Genomic DNA, 22,205 nt, shown 5'->3' with positions numbered 1-22,205 from the left:
ATCTAATCCTGTGGGATCAGCAGGGGTTTCATCACCATCGCCTGGAGCTCACCACCAACCCAGAAGAATAATCCGTCGGACAGACTTCTCCTGAACTTGACTTGTATACAAATTGAGTGAGTGGAGGAAAACATTACGCTTTAGGAGATTTACCTACCTACATTACTGACTTAGATTTGTCATGCAATACAACCAAATAAAATGTTTGCCAAACCTTTTTGGTTCAGATTTTGTTACTTTAAGAAGAATTAAATATTGAATAAGTATGTTGCATATTTGCCTTGCTTTTCAATAGAATGGGAAGATGGCAGCACCATTTATTAATTTACTATTAATTGAAACATTATACTTAGATGCTTAGATGATAGACGTGTTTGATTCATACCTATGAATCAAGGCTGATTCATACCTAGGCTATTTTTTAATATGACTTTAAAATATTTAATTTTAAGATCACATAAGATTTTATTTAAAAATAAATTTTAGATAACATTTTCTCTTTTGATTTTCAAAAGTCTTTTTTGTTTTCACAGTAAGAAATTGTAATTGATTACAGTTGATAATCTGCAAACATTTGAGATTAAATTAATTTGGCCTGTAGTAATTCAAAAAAAATTGCTTAAATAATATAATTCCATTTGAGAAATTTACAAATAAGATAATTGGGAAGCAATGGCTCGCACCAGTACCTATATGCCTTGTTTTAAATAATTCTTAGCAATACTCTATTGACTTTGTTTCTTGATCATGTAATTTGAAGAATAGTGCAAATGTGTTTCTATTCAGGAGAAATTTATGTACCAGCTTTCTGTGGTTACGATCTGAAATGTGTCCATTGGTCAAGCTAATCCTCCTGATCTGGGATTGGTAATGCTACTCATTTGTGGCTGCAGATCTAATGCCTTTTGTGGCTGCTGAGCCAGAGCTTGTATGTGTTGAATCAGTGGGAAATCCACAGAAAATCTGATTTAGCCGGCACCTCCTCCATCACTGATGTAATGTCAGCACAAATGTATTATGTCTCTGGCGCATGTGACCACGACCTAAACGACAGACAGGCAGTCCTGTCTGACATTACCAGACTGATGAATTAATGGCAGATGAAAGAAAAACGAAAAGACAAAGTCAAAAGCTGAAACTCAAAACTTAAATACAAAAGTCTTATAAAGTAGTTTATGGTAGTTATCGGCGACCTTAAGGTATTTTAAACAAAGCATCATGTCCAAAAATAATTATAAATACTTTGTTTTGTTGGATGCAGACATCCATGTAATATTTACAAGGTAAACAAAAATTCCATTCATTAAATAAACTTGCCCACAACGATATAAAAACTATGATTATATTCAATAAATTAGGGTATTTCTGAAAACGTTGTTTCATTTAGGATCTCAATATTATTGAGAATAACTGCAGCAATTCTGATGTTTACTTTAGTTGACTATTGCAGTATGCTTCAAATATTTGTTGTTAATATTAACATAAAAGTGATGGGTAACTCAAAACTCTGGTAGCCAATCCATGGTTGTCTCTGAAAAAACTTTTACTGCCTTTTGTCATATTATCAAAATTATCTCCAAACAGTTTCAGTCATGGATGACCTTGAGAGAGAGCAGAGATTATTATACAATGACAGATTTCAATTTCTTATGACAAAAATGCTTCAAAACTCCATTTTAGCTTAAGGTTTTGCATTTTATGCTGAAAGCTAAACTGTCAAGATTTTATTTCAATGACCCACAATATCTATTTAGTTAGTCAGCAATCAAACAGGAATTTCAAAGTGGCATGGAGTCTAAGCAGTAATTAATTTTAAAGCAGACTTTTACAAATCCCTGTAGTAAACAATTAACCTTCCCCTCTTCAGTAGCTTTTAGTGCTGAATGTTAGTTTACTTTACTCTATGGCCTTACTTATGTTGTTTTTGCTCATCATCTCTGTGGAATGGGTTGGGTGTGGAGTGTGTGTGTGTGTAGGGGGTGTATTTTAGATATTATACACCCATAAACAGCCGTATGGCCTGTGTTAGAGGTCACATGTGGAGCTACTGTGTGAAGCTTGTTCTGAACTTGTTCTAGGTGAGAAGCAGATTCTTTAGTAAAGAACATGAACTTGTGCTGAAATGTTGAAATGTTATGTGCTTCTTAATTTTTTAGATAAAGACACTAATCCCTGATAAAGACATTCAGGACCTTGAAAACTTGCACGTTTGTAACCGCAGAATGCAAAAATAAAGCTTAATAACACAATTAAACCATGCATGCATGGCAAACTGGATAAAGATTATTAAAATATTTTAAAATATATTCATATTTTATTTTAAAAGTGAGTAGAATATAAATTATTTTGATCTATGTTGAATGAAATCCAGACTTTATAAGGTTTTGTTTTATAAAAAACATGACCTCAAAACTAACCACATAGGCCATGACTGTTACTTACTGCTGCACCCCTAATTATTAATAATAAAAGACATAAACTTTGAATTCAGATGCACCAGTCTGAATTTTGCGGCAGATCTTTAATGTCAAGAAGTCTGATTCAAGGAGAGTATGGAACAAGCATTTAAAATATTTATTTCTAGCCTTCCCGCTTTAATAATATTTTTACATCACCACTGGACAATATGGAGCTCACCTTTTGTGTCAGTAAAAGGGATTTTCAGAGATGACTCTAAGCTGCACTTCAGTACAAATGTGTGTGTGAACACTGTTTGTGCTATCTGGAGGTACAGAGCAATTATTTTCCGTGACTATTTAAAGCTTACCAACCTTGGTTTGTATTTATCTCCCCAAAAAATTATGCTTCAAATTTAACTAAAGGCCCCCTTCAAATTTAGCCTAAACAAGAGTAATGCTTGTATCACTCATCTCGTCAACCTCTGCCACCTTTGAACCACATTCGGATGCAAGCACACGGTCGATTGTGGTCATAACAACTTTTCAATTGTCAACACAAAATTTCCCACTGTTGAGTTAAAGGCCACTGTTGTTGTCTTACGTCTGAACAACACAAATTCGGAGGGGGATTGACGTCCATGTTATACGTAGTAATCAGCGGCAACTTTAATAAAAATATCAAAGTGAGTTTTTCATTTGCAAACTAAGAACTAAATTTGTTCCAGTGAACAAAAAACAGATTTAATAGCAACCAATGTCGGAACCTGATAGAAGCTGACTTCACAATTCTGTCGCCACCAAAGCAAAGATCCGATGCCCTCAGTGTGGCAGCCTGAGCTCAGCCATTATAAATTTACCGTTTAGGTGCATGACACCTTTAGAAAATAAGTAATTGCTCAAAAGTATAGGAGACATAGTTTTTACTGTTGCCAAGTGCAGGATTTATCCCCCCCTTACAGGTACTCTTTGTGGTGGCTGTAATTGCAAACCATTATAACACTTAGCTCTGTAATTCAGCCGCATGATAATTTTCATCTTTCGGTGTGAGACCAAACTGAACAGAATTAGTCGCTCGCATTCAGTTACATGGACTTCATGGGTTTTGCAGTTTATCCTCCATGAGATGTAGAACATTTGTCTGTAAAGAGGCCAAGTAATTCACCTTACACAAAATCCTTTGCCCGCCTGCAGCTAAAAATTGACTAATGTGAATTGTTCAAGAATTTCAGAAAACCTTTTTCCCTGCAAGGAGATTGTTGATCCATTAATTTCCCTTGCCTTTAAATATAACAATATTTGTTCCCCTACAGGAAATTTACATAACTGCAGCAAAAAATAAGAAGAGTACACACAAAGCAGGGGAAATGACAAGACCAGAGGAATATTTAAATCCAATGATAGAGAACATCACTAGATATAAACAAGCATTTACTGCATTGAGTCCAAACAGGAAATTAACTTTAAAGGGTGACTGCACTCAGATAGAGGTAGCACTGATATCATTGCATACCATGATGGCTGCAACTGAAAAATGTGTGTTGTTGTGTGTGTCACTTGTTGATAGAAGTGACAGCTGCATGGAGGAAGGTGCTGCAATAATGCTTTTTGGTGCATTTAGTGTGAGTCTCAGTGAGCGATTGTCCAGGAGTGAGGATAGCTTAGGTAGTAGCATCTTACTGAATGCTTAATTTTAAAAAGATAAGCACTAAATATTCCTTATGTGTTATCTTTGTATATCAATGTCTCTCTATGACTCTCTGATCTTTTGTAACACACTGAATTACTTTTGGTCTTATGATTAAAGTTTTGTTTTGGCCTGAAGATGGTTGTGGTTTATGATTGCAGGCACTAAAATGATCATGAATATAAATCATGAGCAATTTCATAGTTCGAACGCTGAATAAAATGGGGGTCCCATTTCTATTGTCAAACTCTATCTCATTAAGTAGTTCTAGGTGTAAACATTGTCGTTCTTTCATCTGGCTTGGGAAGCTGGTAAAGAGAGGCAGCTAAAAACTATCTGAGAAAGTGAAAGGACACATTTCCCATCATGCACTAGGCCAAATAGAGCTCAGCCTGCAGCTGTTTGCATCTTATTAACTCTTGAGCACTTGTGTAACTCTATAAAAAGTCAAACACAAATGTAAGCACCATTAGTTGTGCTTGGAGCTCCATTAATTAACCTGAGTTCTGCGCAGCTCATACTCATGTAAACAAGCCTATTATGTGTCCCTCTCTGATTCATCACTAACACTAGTCCGTCACAGCCTGTCTGTTTAAAATTACTGTGCTGTAGATTAATAACTGTGTGCAATATTGGAATGGATAGAGATGAGTTTAAATCCATTGTTAAAACTTGATTGAGACTTCAATTGATTCAATTTTTTTTAAATTACACCAATGTATGTAATGCTAATTCTGCAAAATTTGAAAGTGTTTCTTGCCAAATTTTAGGAATCAATACCCAGGAATTAACAATTATGTAGGCCATCCTGATAAAGGATGTGAAGCTTCATAAAAGTCTCAAAAATAGTCATTAATCACTGGCAAAATTGTTTAAAAATACCTGCAGTTGTCTTCAGGGAGCTTTGGAGATTTGCTTGGGAGAATTTCACTTGTAATTTGATGCTGCTATGTTTAAAAGACATTTTTCAAAATATTTGACTTGTGTTTTTAGATGAAATTTGGAAAAACCTATCACTAATTGAAAGGATCTACTTTCCCAAAATGTCATTTTTTTAAAAAATATAGGATTTTTGAAAACTCATTTTATTTTCTTGAGACTGAGACATACAAAAAAAAAAAAAACAAAGAAAGAAAAAGAAAACTTTACATTTGATGCAATTTTTCCATCAACATGCTCAATTTTGCATTTTAAGAAAATGTCAAAAGAGACATAAGGAAAACACTGTAGCATTGAAAAAAACCTTGGCTGCAGATGAAAACCCTCAGCCTTGAATTCTTGGCACGTGCTGTACCAGCTTTATTTGTCATCTTAAAGCTAAGTAGCCTACCATCAGTGTGCCACTGCTGCCAAGAGAAATACTATCAATAACTCTGTGACTTGCGCACCCATGTCTGACTGCTGAAGTCTGCACGTCGAGTTGCTGTGACGGTGTTTGGAGCGAGTAGGCAATCCTTAGAGTTCAGATGCTGGAGTGCGGGGTTTCCAGCAGGTTCTCTGTAAGCCAAAGTGAAAGTCCTGAGGTGAATTCTCAGCCCACATGCCTTTGCTGTTCTGCAGAAGCAGAGGCTCTGCACACAATTAATGGGTCCTAACTATATTTGTCTGACTCCCCCTCTGTTTTTCTTCATTATTTTATAACCATAATTGACTTACTTGACGCTATCTTTTCCATGTATGGATTGACATGTCACATGTATGTGTGTGTGTCTGCTTTTTAGATACATACAGAGAAGTGTTACATTTTTAAAACTGCATTCGTTCTGCTGCAGTGTTTTCCATTTATGACTGGGTCTGTGGATGTTTTCTCTCAAGAGGCTTATTTCCTGATCTGAAGTAAAATCAAAATAACAAAACATTGTTTTTTTCTCAGTCATCTCATTGTAGATAAATTATTTCTCTAATAGGTTTGACGTGTTGCTCTTCTCTGTTCTTTCTCCAGAGACTTACCTGTGTGTGGAAGATATGAGGTGTGCAGGCTCCTGGTGGATTGTTTGGTCTCTTCTGGTGGTAAGCTTTCATTTGGCTTTCATTATTTAACTTTGCAAAGTCCTCAAAGCCCTTCCTATTTTATATCCCGTGCACATGTGCAGAGCGTTCAGTTTCTATTAAAGGGAGATGTAATATGTCTTGGTCGGATGGTTTCATTTATCAGCAAGAATCTCAATATCTCATGATTGCTTTCCACTAACCGTTATGATTTGGGCTATTTAATTAGCTCAGCTTGGCTGGAGAAACTAAAAGATGAATGACTCAGGAGTGCATTTGTTGCTTTTGTGTGAGTAGTGCCTGGGCGCACAGGTTCTGATATCGACACAGAAATAAAAAAAAGAAATTCCCATGCTGCGATTGTGGTGTTGCAGTGCATTCATTTGTTTTCATGTTGTGGACAGAAATTACATTTTGAAACTCTTAATTGCAGCCAAATCATCCTTAAAATAGTACTCCACAGTTACCAGAGAGAAGGCACAAGTAAGGTATTATTAGTGCTTTAATTAAATGCTCACCTATGTTTTGTAAAATATATTGGAATAAATGTTGTTGCATCAGATTATTTACTTCAAAATGACTACAAAAGTAAAGTAGCATAATTTATTTAGTAAATATAACTTACACAATAATTAATTTAATAGTTAAAGATTTTCATAGTTATCTTATTAGTAGTCATTTGAGGATTTAAAACATCTTCATCATTTGACTGCATGCACCAATGTTTTTATGAAAATGCACTAGTCTATAAGGTGTAGCATAAACTAATTTATTTCCAATACCTTATTGTTATCAGGATGGTCAATTTCCACCTGTTTTTATTCTAAATAAGTCACATACAGAAATTCACCAATTGCAGTTTTCTGAACAAATAAGTATGTCTATAATCTCTTAATTTTTACAGTCAGCATCCTCTTTTTATTTATTTTTCAAAATTAGAAGTAAAATGAAGCATTCATGTTTTGAAAGATTCAGTGTTTTGTGTTGAAAAGTCGAGTTCAGGTTTAAGCTGTAGAGCAGTTTAGATTTTGAACCAGATGATAAAATCCCTGTTCATAAAAATAAAAAAAAAAGACCCTCATTACTTCACACAATAAAATTTATTCAGAGAATAAATGTGCAAAAAAGTGGGGGTATAAATTACTGTCTTTTTCACTTTTCCTTAATACAGAATATACTCCCTGCGGACCATTCCTGCCAATTTGCCCCCACTTTTTCAAAACTGACCACATACAAATGAATTTAGCTAAACTGAAAACTTGCATGTGTGTTCATAATATCTAGTGAAATTAAATCAGGAAGTTGAAGATGATACTGTTGTTTAAAAGAAAAAAAAAACCCCAGCAACTCAACAGATAAGTTGAGCCCAAAATTGTCCAAATCCCTGGAAGAGTTAGGTTTAAATTGATCTTCTAATTTGACAAGCATATTTGTTTTAACTTGTTGTAATATTAATAATTTTGAGTGGCCCAGTCAGACCGATAGTTGGAGTCTGATAGAGAATCTGTGGAGGGAGGTAAAAATGTCATTGATGGTAAGAAGGCCTGCAAGCTTTGGAACGCATTGTCAAAATGATAACAAATGGTTTGATTGCTGCCATACAAATAAAGATGTTTCCAGTGATTACTGAGAAAGGTATATGTTATTCTTGATATATAATTTTTTTGTTGCAATGTAAATAGATAAGTCGTGTCTTCATTTAGCTCAAGGCTTTTTTCTTGAATAAATCTTCAGATCTATCAGCTCAACCTTCACCGCCGCTATGGGGCTGAGTCATAACATGTTCTCTTTGAGAAATGGCATTAATTAGCTTAATGGACTCTTTTCTAATCATCAGTAAAACATCCCAGCATGACACACTGCAGAACTACAAATCATGTAGGGACGACTTTGCTGTGCTTTGTCATTAAAAATGGAACTTGATGGAAGTAGTGCAAACAAACGTCATGGATGTCCTGATGCAGGTTACGCAATAAGAAATCGAAGCTGTTGTTTTAACAATTACAGCTGGCAGCAAGTGAAAACCCAAAGTTTAGTTTCTCAGAAATTAAAAAAAAAAAAGAACAACAGCTTTGTACTAGAAATTACGTGTTGTGTTACGGCTTAACCATTAATAGGGAAGACTGCTGAATTCACAGATGTTCAGCTGGCAGACACTCACGCCCTCCACAGGGAGGATTAGCCACAAAAGGTCAATAATAAAGATAAACCTGTTCACAGAGTGCGTTATCCAAGCAGATTAATAGAAAGTTGAGTGGAAGAAATAACCCTGGCCGGGAGAACTTTAAAGGAAAACCCATTTAAGGATTTGGAGCAGATTTATTGGGTCTGGATTGCAGCTAGAGGCAGTGTTTCAGTGTTCAAGCTGTTGGAAAGCAATTATGAGATATTGACATTCTTGCTGATAAATTAATAATCATCAAAACTAACAGGAAGAAACAATAAATAATATGTAACTCTATGAACTTTCTTTTCAAACTTAACAATGGAAATACATTGCTTTTCAGTTATTATTTAAATTTTGTTTAATTGCTTTTTAAATGCACCTATCTCTCTCTCTATAAATTTAATCTCACTGTTTTAATTAACAACGTGTTTCAACATCAGACGCAACATTGGAACATTCCAGGTGCTTCACTTCTGATCGAATGTAAATGTTACTGTGGATTGTCATTTTACGTTGTTTTAAATGCTGTTTTTATTTAATTCAGGAGGAATAAGATGCTGTAATGAAGGAAGAAATGCCTGACATGAGTTTTTTTTAAAAGAGAAAGAAGATTTTTATTTTTTTTTTCTGAGATATTGGTGGTGGCCTGGTGGTCGTATGTATGACGTCATTTACTTCAATGCTTGGAGTGACATCATATGTACGGCTGCTAAACTGCTACATGGGACATCCTGTTTTTGATGGTACTTTTACCCTTTTTTTTGTCTTTTGCGAGCTTTTTTTGTATCAAGAGAGGTAAGGACGTCACTTGGCTCCTTTGAAAAGAGTTGGGTTAAAGAAGCTCCTCAGTTGCGATAAAAGCTGGACATGATAGTGGCAAAGTATTTAAATTTGTCAAATAATTCATGAAATGCAAATGCATAAGCCTGGCTCTCGGAGAGGCTTAGATTTCGCCCCCAGAAAAGTGAGATTAAGATAAGTCACACCAATATAAGTTCTTTATCCTTCAACGAGCAGCACGATCGAATCAGCATTTCATACAGCACCCTTTCATTTTACATCTACCTCCAAATACAAACAATAGGGCAAAGATATGATTCATTTGGAGAGAAAAAAAATCAGCTGCTTAACTTCTTTTGTGTGATCCGAAACACATTTTAATGAGTCACACACTTGGAGAGAGACCAGAATTTTAAACCAGAGAAATTGTGATCGGAACAGCTTTCAAGGAACTTTCCAGATGCCTTCCTCCATTTAAAATGCCATCATTGGTAAAGACGTGCATCTTTATTCAAGCTTGTTTTTCTGCAAAGTGAAACATTTGAAGACCTCGCTGCTGCTGAAGATGATTTTTACACTTTATTGTGTTCCTGGCTGTGGAGGGAATGTAAATGAGAACATATCTGATTTCTTTTTCTCCTACAGCTCAGGGAGGCAGCAGACGCTGGAACAATCGCAGACACATCACTCAGTCCTGGACTGAGCACCGAGATGGGACAGAGTGAGAAGGCGCTGAGCCAAGGTCAACACAGATGTGTCGAGCCGTCCAAAAGAGATGCCCAAGAAAACAGAACTGGTGAGAGGCAAACATCAAACCACTCAGAGACTGTGACAGATAAATGGTGGTTTGCAAATGCATTCATACCCCTTGAATTTTTATTCAGATTTTGTCACAAACTACTAGAATTTCACCAACCGGCTTTGAACAGCTCAAACTGCGTTTTTTTTAAATGTTCTTCCCTGCATAATTCCTTAAGCTTAATAAGATTGACTAGCATGTCTGTGAACACAATTTTCAAGTCTTGCCACAGATTCAGAATCGGATTTAGGTCCCGCATGCGTACACTGAATCATTCTTAAGATAAACCGTAACGTTTTTGTTGCGATCCAGCCATTCATTTGCACAACACCAGCGACCTGAGTAGCTCACACCGGCATCTTTTCAAACCAGGTCTCAGAGTGAAACGTTTCTGTAACAAACCCCCGGGGGTGTTACTCTGCAGATAACAAAAACAGTGGTGGATAGCATTGGGCTGTGTTGTGCTACTTAACCTGTTCAGCTTAGCACAATTTCTGATAAAGAATATGTGTTACATGAGCAGTTTGTTCATAGGTGACAGAGATGGGTTGCTATTTACAATCAGGTAGAAGCTAAGGGTCAAAAGCGCATGTACATTTGACAACATGAAAAAAATTACAGTGCCATATAGTGGCCTGGCAGAACAACTACAGCTCACTCAAGGTGTCTTGGAGGTGCCGTCTAAATGTGGAACTTCCCTCCCCCATCAACACCCAAAAATACCAGCAGTTTTCAGGCAGTGGTCTCATGCAAATGTAACCTTAGATTCTGACTTTGAGTTTTGGTGTTTAGACTTGTCAGGGTTTTTGTGCCACACTTTTTCCATTTTCAAATGCTGGCTTGAACAGCACGTTTCTAGATGTCCTACGCTTTGGGATATTGTTTTACAGCCACATCCTACTTGATGATGCTGATCTTCACGATGTTACTGATGTTCTTTGACAAACCCATTTTCCTTCTGTTTCACAGCTGAGCATTACCACTTGCATAAAATCCAAGAAAATACACAGACGTTTTTGGTTTTGATGAAAAAAAAAAGTTTGAATTGAAATACTTTTGCAAAGGTGAGAGCATAACATTTTTTAAAGAAGGTTGGTGGTGATGGCAGTGGTTAAGCACAAATGATCTGAGTCCTTTTAGGTTGGAAAGGTTCTGTGGATTGTATCATACTTTGGGGAAAAACTCAGGCAGTGTATGTGTTTATAATTATACTTATTTGGCTCTTAAGGTCTGTTCTGCGCTCCAATGTGGGATGGGTTTTTGTGCTGGAATGAGACACCGGCTGGGGAATCGGTAACTCTACAGTGTCCAGATCGCCCTGACCTCGGTCCAACCGGTAAGTTTTCTGCTTTTCTCACTAGAGTAGAGCAACCAGCTGGAAACTGGTCCCTGTTGAACTATATATGTATTTTTACACACCAATGCAGTGTGTGCGTGTGCGTGTCCATAACGATGAAATCCTCCAGCACTTCATCTACTCTTGAAACCCTGATGTTTTCTGATTTAAGTCAGATTTAGAGTTTATAATTCGAGCATAGCTCCTTAACTTCTTTCAATGTCCTGTTTTCTCATAATGCTAATTCTATCAGGTCTCATTTTACAGCTACTTACTTTCACATTCCATGATGTTAGATTCATTAATCTCGTGTTACATTCTAACATGTCAAATTCTAAGATAAAAATGCTTCTGCTTAGGGCTTTCAAACCCCTTCCTCTTACACCAGCAGGGATTTTTCAGTTGTCTGGTTTTGGGTCATCTTGGAAGTTTATTCAATAAAGTTACCTGCTCTGTATCGATCATAAAAGCAGCTGCAGCAACATGTAATTTGTTTAGTGACTCACCATGCCCTTGAGTAAAAAACAATATTAATGAATTGACCTTTCCATAAGTTTCAGGGATGTTTGTGCATTTAGCAGACGGGGGCACCGGGTTGGTGCTAGAGTAGCAGGTGTTTTCTGAAGAGTTGTTTTATTGTAAAATGTCTTATAGTGTATCTTACAGGTGCTAACGGACAATCCCTTTGCGAGAGCGTTCAAGTAGATGGCAGCTATTTTATTGAGCACTTTGCTGGCTGACAGTGACTTGACTTTGATAGCAGCGACTAGGGATAGTCAGTGGAGCTCAACGACGTGAGAGATGATACTTAACATCACCTCTCTTATGTACTTGCATGCAAAGGATTAAGAGCTACAATTTACAGTTTTATTTCTGAGTGAACTTTGTGCAGCCTTTGTTTGCAAATCGTCTCCTAAATTTCTGAACAAACCTGTCCAGTCAGTTCTCACCAAAAGCAAAAATGAAATAAATACAGCCTTTTCTCTGGTTGGTGGTAGTAGAATAAATTGCTCTATAGTGTCAATATACCCTGCTTGTTTATACACCCTGGAAAGACATATTTTTGGATAACCTTAGTTTGATTTCAGTGTTCAGCCTTTTTTTTTCTTGTTTTAGCTGATATTTAAGACATAAGAAGTGGTTGAATAATTTATTAAGGCTTGGTAGGAGGCACAGTCATATAATTGAAAACATTCATATCTTGTGGTCATAGCCTGTGCCTACGTTAAAAACATTTTCACAATTATTGGCGTCCTTGTTCAAGAGTTGGAAAAAACCTTGAAGTAATAGACTGCAGGAGTACAATCTCAAACTGAAAATATTAATTTGAAAAGATTTAATCATTAATTGAAAACATTGCTGTTAATAACTTTTTGCAAATTTGACTTTTTTTGTGCAAATTTCAACATTTACCAATTTGAAAGCATACAATGTTGTTTAACCATTCCTTTTTAAATCTTTCAAAAAATCCTCCATTCTCTTTCAACTCAGTCTATGGGGTTTTCTATATGATTTAGATCTGTAATGACAATTATTTTATGGCTAGTGAATCATCTCTGTGTTGATTTGACCATATGTTTTGGATTATTATCACACGAGACAGGTCGGCTGCTTCTCGCAGAAGTTCTAGCTGAGTTCAAGCATAAAAACGTAACAAATGCTTCTTTGTGTTTCCTTTTCCCAACACACCATTTAAATGACAGCCGGTACAAGAGATGTGCACATCAGATAAAAGGTAAATCATTATCAGATCAGTCAGGGTGGATAAATGCGGGCATTTATTTGAGCCGAAATAGACTGTGGACTTCGATTATGTAAGAAAGGTTAATGCTTGATTTGCAGGACTGCTGGTTTTCACAGAATGTGAAATTTTTACATTGTGGATAATTCGAGGCTCAGTAATGTCTAGCTGAAGAGATCCAGAGTCGGGTCATGTCATGATTTAGGAGATGCAACATGACAAAGAGAGGGGAGGTGAGGTAGAGGACAGAGAGATGAATGAGGAGTAGGTGGAGGGGAAAAAACAGGAGAGGAAAAAAGGCAGGAAAACTGGAGCCGGAGAGATGGATGGGGAGAGAGAATATGAATGAGGGAGCCGACTGGTTGTTTTTGTACGAGTTGGCTCATGAGGGATCCTACTAGAAATATCTGTGACTCTAAGAGTCCCCATATGGACCATTGGGAAGCTTGTACTCCCGATATATTGCCGGGAGGGGATTTTATTTCGCGAGCAGTTGATGAGCTGTCACCTAGGACTAAGCTGTTGTTTCTGCCTCTGTCAGGAATAATGTGATCTCATTCTTGCAGCCTCATCACGGATCTCTTGTACATGTCTTTTTTCTTTTTCTTTTTTTTAATTTAAATTTGACATTTGAGAATTTGCCAAAAAATTACTCCAAAGGTGGAAAACATTCTGTTTGATGCTGCGTGCCAAGGTGAATTAATCATAGTTTTTCTAGTACTGGCAAGATTCGCCGTGTCAGGATTATGCCAATATGCTACTGATGAAAAATAACAGAGCGAGGCATCCAAAGCATACACTCTCTACTAAATCTCTCACTGAAATAGAAAAGAAAAATAAATCAATTGGGAAAGTTACTGGTTGATTACACTGTGTGCCACTTCTTTTCTACTTCTCTGCAGAAAAAATGACCAAATATTGTGACAAATCAGGCAACTGGGTCCAAACAGGTTCTGCTTGTGGACCACCTTTAAAGAGCAAAATAGAGGTAACTGTTTATTGGATAGAAGCAATAGAAAGATGAGACAGCTTGTGCAACTTTTCATGTAAACAAAGCAGCTGCTTGTCATTTTTTATTTTTTTTTGCTTCCAAAAGGAAATTAGTTTTTTAAAGGATGCGGCAGGAGAGCCAACCACAGAAGCCATGTGGGTCAGAACAGAAAAAATTATTCTTGAAAACGAAAACAAATGCCTAGAGAAAATGAAGAACGCGCCACCTTATAATAAATCAGGTACTGACACGGTTTATTATTATTTTTTAATCCTACATCTACAAGAGGTTTAAATATGCTTTCATTATGTTTGTGATGTGGTGTGGCAGGCTTGCACTGCAGTAGGAACTGGGATGGCTGGCTGTGCTGGGACGATACTCCAGCAGGAAGCTACGCATCCCAGAACTGTCCTGATTACTTCGTAAACTTTGACCGCACAGGTGAGAAGCAACACTCAAGAGGTTTTATTTTTTACGTTAAAAAAAATTATGAATTAATTAATTAATTAATTACACCTGCTTTACAGAACAGGCAAAAAAGTACTGTGGAGCAGATGGAGAGTGGTTTCGTCATCCAGCGAGCAATAAAATTTGGACCAATTACACACTCTGTGTGACAACCGATGACAAGAGGCCAGCGGTAATGTCTATTTATAAGAGATGCACTGATCACTGATTTTGTGGCCAGTTTTCATTTTTGGTTGTGCTTTTGATTTTTCTTTAAGAGATGGACGTGAAAAAATTGTTCAAAATGAGTTTTTTTCAACCTTCTTGTCATGAACAATCATTATTTGTTTCCTGTGCAAACAGCAGGGGCAACATCAATACCAGTTATAGTTCAGCATTCCCTATAAATTCATTTTTAAAATAAAAACAATAATTATAGGGTTGACCATTTAAAATTAGCTTCCTCTAGCATCTTATTAAGGAAAATAATAAGATGCTAGATTTATGGTTACCATTACAAATAAGCACTGTGTATGCCTACAGATTATACATCTTTTCTGTAAGCATTGCATTTCCAAAAAGCTTCAAATGTTTCTAAATCCATAATTTTGAATTGCAGACATATGTTGGACAGCTCAAACAAGAAACCTGCAACTTTGTACCTTCCTGTTATCTGCTGTGAGCCTGGCTTTCCTTTGCTTTCTTCAGTGAATTTTAGAACTATCTCAACACGTAGCTGAAAATATTTCCTTTTAGATAAGCTCTTATAAACGCCTCACTGATTCTACAAATAATTAACCTGAAGTCTTTTTACATTCACTGGTCAGAGAAATGTACTCTCTTAGAGTCTCCAACCGCCTGGTCGTCAGCTAAACTGGAAACAGGCTGATTTTTATCAATGGATGATGTCACAGTGCATCTCTTGAATTTATCGCACAAGATATTTTAGTGAAAGTCAGCCTTATTCGTACACAAAGTAAGTCAGTCTTTATTTATTTAAGTCTGTATTTTCTCCACAGAAACTCAAAGTAGAAGAAAATGAACAGAAATGTCTGCAAAAAATTAAACAAGACCCAGCACTCAACAAAACAGGTACATTTTAATGTGGTCTTTATGGGTAAAGCTTCACGTTTGACAATATCAACGGGTGTCCCTTCGAAACAGCTATTTAATGCTGTTGTGGGTTTGTTCAAGTGCCATACTGCAGTCGTAACTGGGACGGCTGGCTGTGCTGGGACGATACACCGGCAGGTACCCTTGCCTCTCAGAGCTGCCCTGATTATTTTTCTGACCTCAACCCCACAGGTAAAAGAAATCAATTTCACTCTCCTACTAATCTGCTCATATCTGCTCATGTATTCTAAAGCTAGAAACCACATAAGTGTTCTGCATAATAATAAAGTGTATCCTATTTCCTAGCAATGGCTACAAAGTACTGCGCAGAAGATGGGCAGTGGTTTCGCCATCCAGCGAGCAGCACAACTTGGACTAATTATACACTGTGTGTTGATGACAACCCGGAGATATTGAGGGTAATTTCCTCTTTTTAATATTAAAGTGACTTTCCTCACAGACAAGATCAAGTAAAAATAAATAAACTGAACCGCCACCAAAGCATGTATCATCAAAACAATGCAGGTAAACGTTACCCAGAGACATTGCCGTTATTGCACCTACTTTTATCCCATTTTTATTATTCATTGAGCTTTAAATGTTCAGAATGCTAGACTTTACAAGTTATTCTCACCTAAAGAAACATCTGATCAGATAGTTAATGTATAAAGTTTGACTAGTTAAAAGGAAAACTATTACCCAAGGTATTTGGAATTAACTTAATAATTTTGTATAGCTTTTAAAAAGTCTGCTAGCTAGGCATTTTGCTACAAAATAAAGCGTCTTCAGATGTAAGCATAAAACCTGCACTGCATCTTGTCAATGTTACCTGGCCTTAAATGGTGTTGTGATAGTTAAAAAATGATGTTAAAAAACTGCTATGTTGTTGTAAAACCACCTCGCCTTAGGTGCTTGTATTTTACCATTTATTTCTAAAGGATTATCAGATTCACTGCATGACTTCTGTAAAGCTTTAATAAATGTGAGAATGTTTGCATAGGGAGATGCTAGCAGTGGTGACAGGCTAAAGCTATCCTAGCTAGCTTTTCTCTGTTTTGATAATATTCTGACTGATATTTGGTCAGAAACTACTATGCTTTGAACATTGTCAATACTTGGTTTGGTCCCTGATTTCCAGGGACAGTCCAGGGACCTGTCCTCGGCTAAAGTCGTCCCCGGATTGTCCTTTATTGTAGCAGGTCGTGTGTCGACTGTTACCATGGTAACTGGGGGTAGAAATCTCGAGTGAGCATGCTGCGCCGCAACAACAACTGTTACGGTAGCTGCTTGCGCTGCTGTTATCATAGTAGAGTAAAAAGAAGAGCAGAGTGGGATGCCTTTTAAAAAGAAGACAACAAAGGTAGAAGAGGACCACCGACTGGGAGCTCAGCTATTCTGTCATCTGGTACGTGTGAATCGACTTATTTTATTTGGGCTGGGCCGATCCTTGCCATCATTAAGCTTTAGTTCAAAGTAAAAAAAAACAAAAACTAACCAACAAACAAAATCAAGTTTTTTATTAACAAACAGAACAACAAAAAGCGAGATGAGCACAGAGATCAGCATGAGTCAGCGAGTGAAGGAGATTTCCTAACAGGATGACTAAAATAAAGCAAAATGTTTTTGGAATTTGCTGGTGTTCTTTATATTTTCAAAGTTAGGCATGAGTTTGGACAAATGTAGGTTCCTCACAAAACTGAACGAATCAGTCACAGGGAACCTGAAATAAGAACTGCATGGACTGTGAGATCATTTCTGTCTGTCATCAGCTTCTGCCTCCAAATGAAAATAGTTATTTTACAGGATTTTTGGCGTTTCATCAGCTGAGGAAACTGTGTTAATATTTATATTGTATTAGGGCGATCCCAGTTTCTCATCTAAAAATAACCAAATTCAAAAGTAAAAAAAAAATAATCGAATTCCCTTTATTTAACTAAACTTATTGTTTATGTCACACATTCTAATGTTTGGGGATATTATGACATTATGTCTGTAGTAAAATAGTGACTGATAAAAGAGGAGACAGGTGGAAAATAGAAAGACTGAGAAGAAATGATGAATGAGAGCAGAAGAAAATGGGAAAACTGATAGAAGAGTTGAAGTGAGAAGGAAAGTAGATTTATGGAAGGAGGGAAAAGGGGAAGTTGTTTGGATGACTAGACAAAACAAGCTGAAGATTAAATAAAAAGTTAAAAAAAGATGCATCTAATTTCTTGTATGTTAAATGTTTTATTTTACTATTACCTGCGCACTTTCAGTTTTGCCTGTAATCCTTTCTGCTCCTATTTTATCCAGACCTGATCACCATGACTGATGGCTCTTCAGACAGAGGAGGCCTTGCAGAACCAGAGATGAGATCATGATAGCAGACTTCACTCACCTCACAAACACACTACATCCTTAACCACCACCTCCATATCTATTACTGCTCTGCTCTGTTTCTACTACTATTACCACTACAATTAACTATTAAGAAAACAACTGTGGATTAACAAGCTCTTGCTGTTACACTTGATTATTGTTGCTTAAATATGAATAAATATGTAAACTGTAACTGTCCCAGTTTTTTCATTTCATTTTCATACATTTAATTCCTCTTTATGGCCAATCTGTGTCTCGAAGGGAGTCAGTGGAATTGTGTGAGCCTGCTACTTTACTTGTTCTGACTTGCATAAACTATAAAGTATCTCCCAATTTGTCATGCATGGCCACCACTGAGCTCTCGATAACTAATGTGTTCATAGAATCATCCATTTCCACTCGTTCCATTTATTATTGATGTAAAAAGGTCTTGCAATGCATCCAAGCAGTCTTATGTCACATTTTTAGAAAGGAGCATCATTTGATGAAGCCTAGACTTCTTAGTTAGGAGGGACAGATTTAAAAGGGGAAGATTCATTTCGAAATCGCATTTCACCAACAGTTTTCCTGTGACCAAGCATATGGGTGAAAAGAAAAAACAAAAACCCTCTGCTGATTTTTGCCTTTCCTTTTCTCACCATTGAATGTCTTGTTTGCGTGCTAAATGAGAATCCGAAGTTAGGAAGTGGAGCAGCTTTTGTTGCCAAAGAAACGCCTCTTGAAAGAAGCATCAAAGTGACACAGATCTGAGTGCACTCCTCAATAAGACGTTTCAGGGCAAAACCAGCGTGAACTGAGGATTTGAGGCATGTAGATCTGTTTAAATTAGACAGCTTTCTAACTAGGCATTTTCACTCACAATTCTATGATAATTATATTCAACTGAATTCATACAGAGTCACATAAATTTGGTTCTGCCACAGAAGGAAGATTTTCTAAATAATTATTTCGATCAGGACACTCAGCTTAACCTGTAGCAGATTTGGATTGGATTGTGAAGCTTGACAAGTCTAAATATTGTTATATTTAGTTGTTTTTTTTACATCACTCAAACTGCATTTGTTCAGTTTAGAACAATGCGGCTCAAGTGTGACTTGTTCAGGCCTATCAGATTAGATTTAGAGCTATAGATTATCACACCTTCAAGATTTCCTAACAAACAAACAAACTGGAGAATAGTCCTTTCATTTAGAGGCAAACTCATGTTATCATTAACTCCTTTCAGATTTTCTTAGTGTTTGTAAAATGCAACAAAAACATCCAAATCTCTGTTGACTGGACTCCCAGTTAAATAAGAAAAAGAACATTAATTTGGCGAGCAACCATCAGAACTTTATGTATTTTTTTTATTTCACTATTTGGAGAAGCAGTGGGCAGTGAGCCATATTACCCTTTTTAAAAGCTGCCATTGGTTACAAGTTACGTACCAAAACCTTGGTATGCCTGCACAATTGTAACTACCTACTACTTCTTTTACTATAGTATCATTTTGGGAAATAATTTGCACAATGAAATTGTATTCTTTTAACTTTACATACTTTGTTGTTTAATTCGGTTGACATATCATCTAGCTTTCCTTGTGATATGTTAATGATGTAAACTTTACTCAAATTTAGGCAACTGCACAGTTCTCCCGAAACACTGAGGTGGATCTCATCAGTGAAGCCACAGAGAGTCCAGAGGTCCAACAAAAGAATCGGGAAATTGTGCGGAGAAAAATCCTTGACAACCAGTACAAATGTTTTGAGAAAATTAACAGAGATCCACCTTACAACAAATCAGGTAGGGGAACAGCCACTGAAATGCAGTTGAGTCTTTTTTTCTGGTTCTTCTGTGAATCTGAGAGTTATTGTTCGGTCGTTGCAACAGGTTTGTACTGCAGTCGGAACTGGGACGGCTGGCTGTGCTGGGAAGATACTCCAGCTGGAACTTACACATTCCAAAACTGCCCCAACTATTTTGATGACTTCGACCCCACAGGTACGGCCCGAGACAGGAGTCTGTTTTTAAAGATCTGCCGATTTGATCAAATTGATTTATTTGCTTTCAGAGAAGGCAACAAAGTATTGTGGGGAGGACGGGCAATGGTTTCGCCACCCGGATACCAACAGGACATGGTCAAACTACACACTCTGCAATGAAAACACTAAGGCAAAACTAAAGGTGATTTATGAGATCTCACTATTTTAAATCTACTGCATGGAGGCAGCAGTGGGAATTCATTTTTTTGTGCTCTGAAGCCTCTGGTAATTTTGAGTGTGGGTAGGTGGGAAGAAATAACATTTTTATGGCATACATAGTTGCTAAGATGCATTGCTGAGTTAAACTGACATTACACTATTACAGCAATGTTTATTGGAGAACAAAGATTAAAATACAAATTGGTTAAATGCTCCTGATTACCTGTTTGCGTTCAGCTGTCTCCTTATCTCATAGACAGGACAGTTAGTTGCGGCAGGTTTTGTTTATCCAGTCAAGCAAACTTTATATTTATTGGAACAAAGCAATCAAATTTTTCACAGCTTTCTGTCCCTTGGGTTGTAAAGACAGAAGCTCCCGGCTAGAAGCCAAGTCTTTCTTTTTCTTTTTTTAAATGTTTTTTTTTATCAGGAGCAGCACCTGGCTGCAGTGTCAGACTATAAACAGCACATCTCTTATAAAACTGGACAGAGATGTCACGTACTGTACATTTCCAGCTGTGTTGTCCATAACAATAGGTTTAGTGGGGTTTTTTTTCCAAACATGCACATTTGGAGACTAAGCTCAAACCGGCACAGGATTCTTATACATTTTAAATAAAAGATATAAAATCAGCCTTTAATGATTGAGGAAAAAAAGTTAATTTCACTAATTGTTGGCCAGAAAACAGGTTTGAAAATGGTTACAGAATAAGTAGGACAACATAAGTTACAGATGATTGTACACAGGAGGCAAGTCGGTGCAGCTGAAACACATTAAGGTGAGCCAGATAATCAGGACATCAGGAGACATGGAAAAACAGGCAGTAAAGAATCGGTTTAACTTATTTAGGCTTTTTAATCATTATGAGGGAGTAAACTGGCAATTCTGTAAAATTGATCAAAAGCAAATGTTACAGTGCAGCTTTCCAATGAAGGATGCAGCATTATAAAGTGATTATTACTTCATTTTTATCTCCAGCCTTTGTCTTATCTAACATAATGCCTGTGTTTTGTCCTTACAGTCGGCTTACATCCTGTTTTACATGGCTATTGTGGGCCATGCTTTATCCATAGCCTCCCTGCTTATCTCTCTGGCCATCTTCTTCTACTTCAGGTAATTGATTCAATTCAATATTGTGTTCCCATCCTGCATATATGAATCAATTAGGTTTAATTACCCATAGTTCTGCCCCCTAAAGGTCAATCATTTTCATCATCAAAAGTGGATCCGACAGACACACAAGGGCTACACAGGTGGTGTTGTTACTTTGTCAGCAAGAGGAATATTCTGGTTTCTGTAGTCAGCATAATCATCTCTGAGCTTCTGACCAAAGCAGCAGAGTAATGGGAATTTAAATGCTCACCGCAGAGCCATACGCAGAATGTTTTGCAGTGTTGCTCGTTTTTGATTATGATTAAGATAACTGTTTCAGTAGCATCTTTTTTGTTTTTTTATTCAGTGAAACATTTTGTATTATGTAAATGCTTTAGATTTGTATAGGGTGTTAGCACTGCTGCTGCTGCTTAAAATTAAAATGGGATCATCAGCCTGGAATTGGTTGATTTCCTCATGCAGTACATTTAATTAATGTTCGTGTATAAATCTGCTGCTGTAAAGGAGTCAGGATGTCTGCTGAATGCATTGGTGGATTGCCTCTTATTTGAAACATATGCACCTGAGTGCATTCCTCATTACAAATGTTCACAGAGATGAACTGCTTTTTTTTTTTTCCCCCAAAGGGGAAACGTCCCGCAATTAATTTAGATTCTGCCTAAACCCATATTCGTTATAGTTCAGAATAACAAACCAGGTTTCTGGAAGAGATACAAAAAGTTACAGAAAGTAGGTGCAGGGCCATTTTTGCCTGCACTTTATTTTAATAGGGAATTATCTGAATTAATGTAAATGTAGAATATACAAACTGGAGAAAAGTAGAGCAAAAGAAAATCTTAAGTTTTTTACTATAAAATTATTACTTTTTTTGCAATGATGAGGTGTCTCACATAAGATGATTAGCTCCAACAGTTCATGCGTAGCATAAATCAGTAAACCTAATTTATGGTAGGTGCTTAATTCCAAAACTCAAAAAGTCACCAACAAATATCAAAATCCTTAAAGACAACTTTTCTTTTAACACAAGACTGTACGTATTTTTGCCAAAGCCCTTCAAATCCAGAAGTCTTCATCTCTTATTATAAGATCCAGATGTTTAGTCTT

General features: G+C 36.8%; 1 protein-coding gene across 1 annotated transcript in view; it reads left to right on the top strand.

The window, feature by feature from the left end:
* calcr (calcitonin receptor) overlaps nucleotides 1–22,205 on the top strand; it is a 70,053-nt gene that overhangs the window by 27,407 nt on the left and 20,441 nt on the right. The window contains exons 2-15 of the mRNA XM_032581575.1: nucleotides 6,026–6,093; nucleotides 9,665–9,815; nucleotides 11,047–11,154; nucleotides 13,798–13,883; nucleotides 13,992–14,127; nucleotides 14,217–14,327; nucleotides 14,414–14,526; nucleotides 15,353–15,425; nucleotides 15,528–15,638; nucleotides 15,753–15,865; nucleotides 19,424–19,589; nucleotides 19,677–19,787; nucleotides 19,858–19,970; nucleotides 21,010–21,101. Of these exons, the coding sequence (XP_032437466.1) occupies nucleotides 6,049–6,093; nucleotides 9,665–9,815; nucleotides 11,047–11,154; nucleotides 13,798–13,883; nucleotides 13,992–14,127; nucleotides 14,217–14,327; nucleotides 14,414–14,526; nucleotides 15,353–15,425; nucleotides 15,528–15,638; nucleotides 15,753–15,865; nucleotides 19,424–19,589; nucleotides 19,677–19,787; nucleotides 19,858–19,970; nucleotides 21,010–21,101 (1,529 nt within the window). The 5' untranslated portion in view covers nucleotides 6,026–6,048. The remainder of the gene's footprint in view (nucleotides 1–6,025; nucleotides 6,094–9,664; nucleotides 9,816–11,046; nucleotides 11,155–13,797; nucleotides 13,884–13,991; nucleotides 14,128–14,216; nucleotides 14,328–14,413; nucleotides 14,527–15,352; nucleotides 15,426–15,527; nucleotides 15,639–15,752; nucleotides 15,866–19,423; nucleotides 19,590–19,676; nucleotides 19,788–19,857; nucleotides 19,971–21,009; nucleotides 21,102–22,205) is intronic.

This window comes from Xiphophorus hellerii, chromosome 13 (assembly GCF_003331165.1).
Source record: "Xiphophorus hellerii strain 12219 chromosome 13, Xiphophorus_hellerii-4.1, whole genome shotgun sequence".
Classification (NCBI taxonomy): Eukaryota; Metazoa; Chordata; class Actinopteri; order Cyprinodontiformes; family Poeciliidae; genus Xiphophorus; species Xiphophorus hellerii.
The sequence above is the reverse complement of the archived record's forward strand: the minus strand, read 5'-3'. Positions and strand labels throughout refer to the sequence as shown.